Source organism: Triticum urartu, chromosome 6A (genome assembly GCF_056163025.1).
Source record: "Triticum urartu cultivar PI428250 chromosome 6A, HENAU_Tu73, whole genome shotgun sequence".
In the NCBI taxonomy this organism is placed as follows: Eukaryota; Viridiplantae; Streptophyta; class Magnoliopsida; order Poales; family Poaceae; genus Triticum; species Triticum urartu.
In genome coordinates, this window is record NC_141878.1 from 21231106 (window position 1) to 21238465 (window position 7360).

At 45.7% G+C, this 7360-nt stretch overlaps 1 protein-coding gene across 3 annotated transcripts; it reads right to left on the bottom strand.

The window, feature by feature from the left end:
* Window positions 1–575: 575 nt before the first annotated feature.
* On the bottom strand, window positions 576–7076 carry LOC125516279 (wall-associated receptor kinase 5). 3 transcript variants are annotated; one of them, XM_087528203.1, is made up of 6 exons: window positions 7014–7076; window positions 6705–6926; window positions 6268–6631; window positions 3071–3958; window positions 2421–2570; window positions 576–1901 (listed from the first exon to the last, which is right to left on the bottom strand). In XM_087528203.1, exons 4-6 carry the CDS (start codon window positions 3945–3947, stop codon window positions 718–720), a joined length of 2211 nt encoding a protein of 736 aa, XP_087384329.1. In that variant the 5' UTR covers window positions 3948–3958; window positions 6268–6631; window positions 6705–6926; window positions 7014–7076; the 3' UTR covers window positions 576–717. The 3 variants fall into 3 exon arrangements, with proteins under 3 accessions (XP_087384329.1, XP_087384328.1, XP_087384330.1); XM_087528202.1 differs by lacking the exon at window positions 6268–6631 and having other exon boundaries at window positions 7014–7075; XM_087528204.1 differs by lacking the exons at window positions 3071–3958; window positions 6268–6631; window positions 7014–7076 and having other exon boundaries at window positions 6705–6939.
* Between the last annotated feature and the right edge of the window lie 284 nt (window positions 7077–7360).

Here is a 7360-nt window from a genome sequence, read left to right on the forward strand (position 1 = left end):
GCCTTATAAGGTCTCCGAGAATAATTAATAAAATGGATGCATGCATCGCTCAGATGCAGAGGCCGGGGGTAATGCTTTTTTTCTAAAAAAAGAGAAGGCAAATCAGAGAAGAAGAAGGGATGTGTTTCCTCGTGGGGTAACAGTGTTGGCCGAAATTTCCCCCCACGGCCGGGGACGGGGGATCCGGCTTGCCTGCTCACTCCCCATGCTCTCATCCGTGCTCCCACTTTATCCTACGGCTGTCTTTTTTCCTTTTTCCTTTCTAATTTAATCATCTCCCCCCTAGTTTTAAGAGGGTGGGGCTGGGCCTTATTTTGTTCCAATCAAATCAAGCCACGTACACGGGAGCACGAATGGACGCACACGCCGGGAGCAGGCAAGTCTCGTCCGGGGACGGGGAGGGTAAAGGGATGTCTGTGGTTCGCGGGTATGGGAAAAGGTGCATTAACCGGTCAGGTAATTCCCCACCGCCATCTTGAATCTGAGCTGACATGCAGATATGGTGCAGCACTGAATTCACCCCCGTTTACATTTATATTCTTATTATCGATGATAAAGTATATTATGCTGCTTAGGTGATGCCAATGCCTTGTAGATTTCTACGATGATAAAGTCTTACAATCTGGAAGTATTTTTTCGCCAGTAATTTAAGAAGGGATTACATGAAGGAGAAGGACCAATGAAAATGCTGCAGTATAGAACTGCCAATACTTCTCTTCATCTGATAAAGTAAGAACTGCTTGGATTCATGGGCATTTGTTCATCCTTCCTTGTGTATTCAGAGCCTTGTTCTATTTCAAAACTACTGGTTGATGGTGCACTGAGAAAGCTCTCTGTATCAGCATCGTGATGCATCCAAGGATGTTTGGAAAGCCTCCTTAATCTGGTAAGCTCCATAGATACCTCTTTCATGGAGGGCCTGTTGTCACCACACATATCCAAGCATTGCTTTGCTAGTTCCGCTAGTCCAGTAAGCAGCTCCATGCTCTCGTGATCTTTTATTTGACTATCCAACATGGCATCAAGGTTGTTCTCCTTCATAGCCACTAGGAAACATGATGCCAAGCTTCTTTGTGACTCATTACCTTCCAGTTTTAGTGGCACCTGCCCAGTAAGGACTTCCAAAAGGACGACACCAAAGCTATAAACATCGCTTTTATCTGTCAACCGACATGTCTGCATATATTCAGGATCCAGATAACCACATGTCCCTTGAACCATTGTCACAAACTGGGCTTCATCAGTTGGTACTAGTATGGAAGCCCCAAAGTCGGATACCTTTGCCATGTAATTGTCATCAAGAAGGATGTTAGAAGTTTTCACATCACCATGTAGAATTGGTGGGTTTGCATAGGAATGTAAAAATGCAAGCCCCTCTGCTGCCTCATTTACGATCCTTAAGAGCGAACTGAATGGGATGTGCCGTGTGCGGTTCTTTCCGTGAAGAAGATCAAACAATGTTCCTTTTGGGATGAACTCATACACCAGCATTGGGACTTCCACCTCCAGGCAGCAGCCCAACAGCTTGACGATGTTCTTGTGATTGATCTGGGAGAGAATCAGCATTTCTTTACCAAATTCCTTCTTATGCCTTTCATCAATCAATGCACATCTTTTGATTGCCACTGGATTTGTACCCTTAATAATGCCCTTGTAAACAGTCCCATGGCCCCCATGTCCTAGAATTTGGCTTTTGTCAAACTTGTTTGTTGCTTCTTCTACTTGTACTTCAGTGAATACCGTAAATGCAAGTCCCTGGTCGGATTTCATCTTCTCGAATAATAGCACACCTCCATGTTGCTGAAAATACTGTTTCTTGACATCTGTGAGCTTTCTTCTCTCAAAAATTAAACGCATGCAGAAGATGACAATCACTAGAACGATACAGCCGATGCAAGTGCCTGTAAAAATTGATTTGAATTTAATTCCCTTAAATGGACTCCAAAAATTATCTTGCATGCATATTAAAAGCTTGTTAAATTTACTGTGTCTATAGTAACAGATTAAAACGTGGTGATCTAATACTAATACATTCATTCCTTGTAAAGCAATGTGGTCTTACTTTTCCAGACTTTGTCAAATTTATTTAAGTTTTAAAGCCCATGGCAATGCATCACGTATTCATATGCTGTTTGGGCATTTTTGCAAAGTGTGCTTAACACCTGTACGTGCACTCATGCATTTGTGCTACTGTTCCTAGAATCTGTTAGATTTGCACATTGTACACCATAACAACACTAGTAGTTACAGAGCGTGTATATGTAATACTGTACCTTTTAGATACCTTTCAGATCACTAATCTAAAAGGTCTTATATTACTTTACAGAGGGAGTACTATTTAAATTTCTTAATACAGTTGCAATCGGTTCAATTTTTCTACACAAGAACTGAGCAAGAGGCTAACATTTAAAGTTATTTACCTATGATTAGGGTGATATCTGGGTTACAAGAGTTCGTGTCCTTCGCCAACTTTCTGCCTGGAGGACATGAACATCGGTAATCTCCTTTTGTATTGTGGCATACAGCAGTCTTTGGGCATTTACTTGGATACTTCTCACATTCATTGACATCTGCAATGGGAAAAAAGATCACTTGTGATCAAATGGTTTATCGAATAGTTTAGTATGAATAAATTTGAGATTCAATACTAGTAAATATCTATGAAATGGCATGAGCAACATTGAGTCTGATATTCATTATTTCTCACCAAAGAAAGGCGATTAACGTTGATTAAAAAATTGCGACACATATTCTGGCCAGATCTGTCCTAGATGAAGAAAGTAAAAACAAAAAGATACAATATTTTCACCAACATTTGTTTTTGCTTGATTTTGGTATTGGTTACTCCAGTTTTTCTATTAAAAATACACCGACAAGAGATTATAAACTTTGTTGTTGTCCATTAATTTCCTTTTTGCTCATTGTGACTGAAGTTTATTTTTACCACTTGAAATTAAATCTTCTGCTCGGCAATCTCCAATGTGTTTCAAACTTCCAATACATATTTTGTTGGTTTGCAGAATACAACATGACAATGTCATATGGAAGCTTAGCAAAGAGAATAACTTGCCTGTGCATCCATCCAAGAGGTAAGGGTTTCCTTCGTACCCCCTGGAGCAGTTGCATATATACCCTGGACCATTGGTTGAATCCACACACACGCTGTTTGCGCTGCGGCATGCATAAGAAGTCATGTTCCTGGCCACCTCGCATGTTTCATCTCCAATTACCCAGTCCAGAACCAGTGGCTGCCTCCCTTTGTATGTATCATTGAACCTCTTTGTGGTTATGTAGTCGGAGCTGAAATTAAACGTCTTTGTTTCCACAAGGGCAGCATAGCTGCATGGGTTAAACTGCCAACTATCTGAATCATTATAGACATTTCTGAAATAGACATCATAGCGCCTTAAGCCCTTGGGAATAGCATTTTGGCAGCACCCTACACCAGAGCATGAGCCATTTGTCACGGCTCCTGGGCTCGCACACACTGATGCACATGCTGTCGTGTACCCGGTCCTGTTTTTGCTGTTATAGATGTAAGCAAGTGTGTTGCAGCCAATGACTATGAACTTGTTTTGCACCTCAGAGAACCGGTAAGGCCATGATGAGAAGTCAAGCCAAAACGTGTTGTCATACATTGATCCTGTGGCATGATTGGAGCAATACGTTGACATGGCGTTTAATGCCCGTGTTTGACCATGGAGCAGTGATATATCTAGAACCTCGATATTGACAATGAATGGCTTCATAGTTCCATCGGCAGTCCTATTGCAGTTAATCTCAAAGCCAGTTTTGATGGCACAGTTTGCACCAATGCCAAATGGATAAGGTATTTTGATATCTCCACAGTATGTTTGGCATCCAGGGACAGGTTGTGCTGATGTAGATGCTAGGTATAGCGTGATTGCAACGACGAGCAGTAGCACCAATGCCATACGCTTGACCATTGGTTAATCACCTGAAAGATTCAATTAGTTATATATGTTATTGGTGTTATGTTTATATCTGGCCCTAGAAAGGTCGATAGTTTCAACAGATATATGCCAAACTATTGTAAACCCCGTGACTGAGTTGGTTGTGCAATTGATATTACAATAATTTTGCATGCTTAATATAAGATGGATCACACATTAGGTATTTAGGAATTTTCATCCCTTTGTGTGTCAAAATTCGAGTTATTCATTTTTTTGTTTCTTTACAATTGTTGGTTTACTGAATTAACATGCCTGGTTGTATATCTCTTTGTCGCGAATGCTCAAATGTTGTAACATCAGGTTAATGTGGTTTGTTGTGTCTTTTTTTAAATACGAGGCAAAAACACTGGCCTTTCCAATTTCCATTGAACAAGAAGAATATAGTTGCCCAATTAATTACGGAAATCGGGTAATTCGCAAAAAAATACAAAAACCAGGCGAAACCTGATACATCAACGGCCAAACCGACTCATGAACTCCGAAACACGCATGGCCAAGGCAACTCTGACCAACGATATGCCGAATGACAAAACAACCACCAACCACACATACAGACTAATGGGCGCCCAACTGCCAAACAAGCGGGACTTCCACCACTACTGAAATGAAAGGAGTCATGAATGATATCGAAGGAGCAGTCATGGGACTCCCTCGTAGAAATGATGGGCATGCACTCGACAAGCCATGTGCCAGTAGCATCATCTAACATGCCAATGACCAATATCGAAGGTAATCTCGTCCCACAAAGTCAAAGCCCTTGAAGTTGCTAAACTATCGGGGTCGCTGCCCAGATATCCACCGCTCGCCATGCCCTGCTCGTTCAGTCACACAACCTTATGGAGCCACTACCCTGACATCCGACCACTCCCCCTCGATCTACAACACTGTGTGACCCATATAATCGCATTCCACGCTGCACAGAGAGACCACCTGTGGACCACGGTCGTCACACCACTTTGGGGATAGTCACCCCGACATATTGTCCAATTGTCCCCATCGGCGGGCGTCGACCGTGCTGACAACCATGCTGCCCCGTCATCTCAAGGACGACAGCAAATCCTTGTTGAGTTGCAACCCAGCGGCATGGACCGTTTGCCCCGCCGCTACCCTAGACTGTTGCCTTGACACGTAATGAATATCCTGGAGTCGCTACCCCATCAAACACTACTCATGATGGTGGGAGAACCTTACATGACGGCCATAAGTTGGCTCTCCCAAGCCATACCACCAAGGAGGTTACGACGTAGATGCCACCGCTGCCCACTCCGAAAAATTGGAGTTGGGAAACGAGGATAGGTAGAGGATATCAGAGACAATGCCTCCAAGGAGGGGAACAATGCCCACATGCATCGTTATTGTCGGACAACATTGCCTAAATCCCACTCCCCATCGGTGGGATTACGGTTTCGAAGAACTCAGGGTACCTAGACCCCCCAATATCGCACTTGCTATGCAGCACACCCCAATATGCCTGCCACCTAACTCCTCCCCTCGGCGATCCCCCACAACTCCTCTTTCCATGAACAAAGGCCACACCAGCCAAGGTCCAAATCGAGCATGTTGTACCAGATCCACTTTCTCTTGCCACCGCGACGACCCATGTGTCCCGCTTTTGGCAGAAGCCACTGGTTGTAGCCCACACCAGATCGGGGCCGATCCTGATCCGCCACAGCACCGCAGGCACACATCGTCACCGCGAGGCCCATCGAGCCGCTGCACACCCACGCACTGCCGACGCAGGAAAGCCATTGCTGCCCTATCATGGCCCTCGCCATTGCGCCATCCCGGTCCAACAACGGCACCCAAAACTGCGTCCACTGCTTGAGTAGGTGAAGTGCCCCGCCGCGCATCTGGCAATGGCGAGGAGGAGGGCGGAGGAGGAAACTAGCGGTGGCAGTGGAGGGGCCCTCCCCATCATCTATGGGAGCGATGCAGGAGGAAGGGCCTTTTTCACCTTCTTCACCCCAAACCATATAAAACGCAAGAGCGATTTTCAATAACATGGTACCAATGCCATGGGTACAATCATGTTGGTGGGATGATGGTCTCAGCAATCTTCGTGGAATGTGTGGATATTAGTGGTTCTATTGGGATGGTAAAGTTTAAACATTGTTATGGGTCCACTAATCAAGCTGCTCGTATCCTAGCTCAGTAATGTTTTTACTAGATGATGTACTGATTATTTGATCTTAATAAAACTAGCCAAAAAACGCAAATGGATGAATAATCACTACAGAAAATGAAATTTATGAATAAAAATTGAATAAGCGTACTAAAAAATTGCTGGGCCCACCTGGCAGCCCATGTCTTATCTTCTTCCTCCGCGCTTCACCCCGCACCCCGCGCAGCTAGCACCTAGCCTAGCAGTCGTCGCCGCCTCGCCGGCCGCCCCCCTAGCAAGTCGACGCATCCCTCCTGTTCCCTGCACGTCGCAACTCCCTCCTTTGTGCGTGTGCGTCCCAGGCCAGAGCGTCAGTTCTGGCGTCTTCTCTTCGTCACCACCATCTGGCACACGCCACGCCGCAGCCCTGAGAAGGAGCGAGCGCCGACAGCCGTACGTGCAACCTCCGCCTTCGCCGACCGTGACCCCGCGCGTTTGTTGATTTTAGTAGTCATAAAGATGTTTGGTGGTCAAGCGTTCGTGTTTAGAACCGAAACTAGCAGATCAGAAGAACAGCTGGGTCAAGCGTTCGTGTTTAGGAAAGTGAAGAGGGAAACCAGAGTGCGTACCTGGTGCTACCGCCGCTGTCTGGGTCTCTGCGGGTGGCCGGGGGCGGAAGCACCCGACCGCCGTCAGTCTCCGGCTCTGCGTTGGCGGAAGCACTCGGCCGCCGTCTGCTCGCTGGCTCGGCAGGCGATGGAGGGGCGGCTTGCTTCCAACGAGCGGAGGGATGCGGGGAGTGGTAGACTTGTGACACCAGACTGAAGTAGGAGTATCTTTGGTTTTCCTCTCTGGAGAAAAAAAAAACCCGTAGGTTAGATAGAGACGTAAGTAGAATGCATCCTATGCGCGTATACATCATGCACAACATCACAAACCTAATCTGGAAGCTCCCCTTCACGCGAAAACAAGATAATCGACAAACGTATTATCATGGAAAAACAATGAAGTATGGCAACATGGCGATCCCGTGTGGAAGTGGACCCACTTTTACAAAAGTATCCCTAGAGGAAAACAGGCAGACGAAGTGGACCAGCCGTAGGTCAAGTCAAGCAACTTGTCGTGTACTCGTGTGGGCTGGGCCGGACAGCAGGAGGCACCGACGGACATGTCCTATGAAAGATCAAACAACGTAGTGAGGGCATCTTCAACAACGCCCCTCAAACACATCAGAAATGCGCGGTCCGGACCACGCAAGCCATTCAAATAGGATCTGTATTGATCT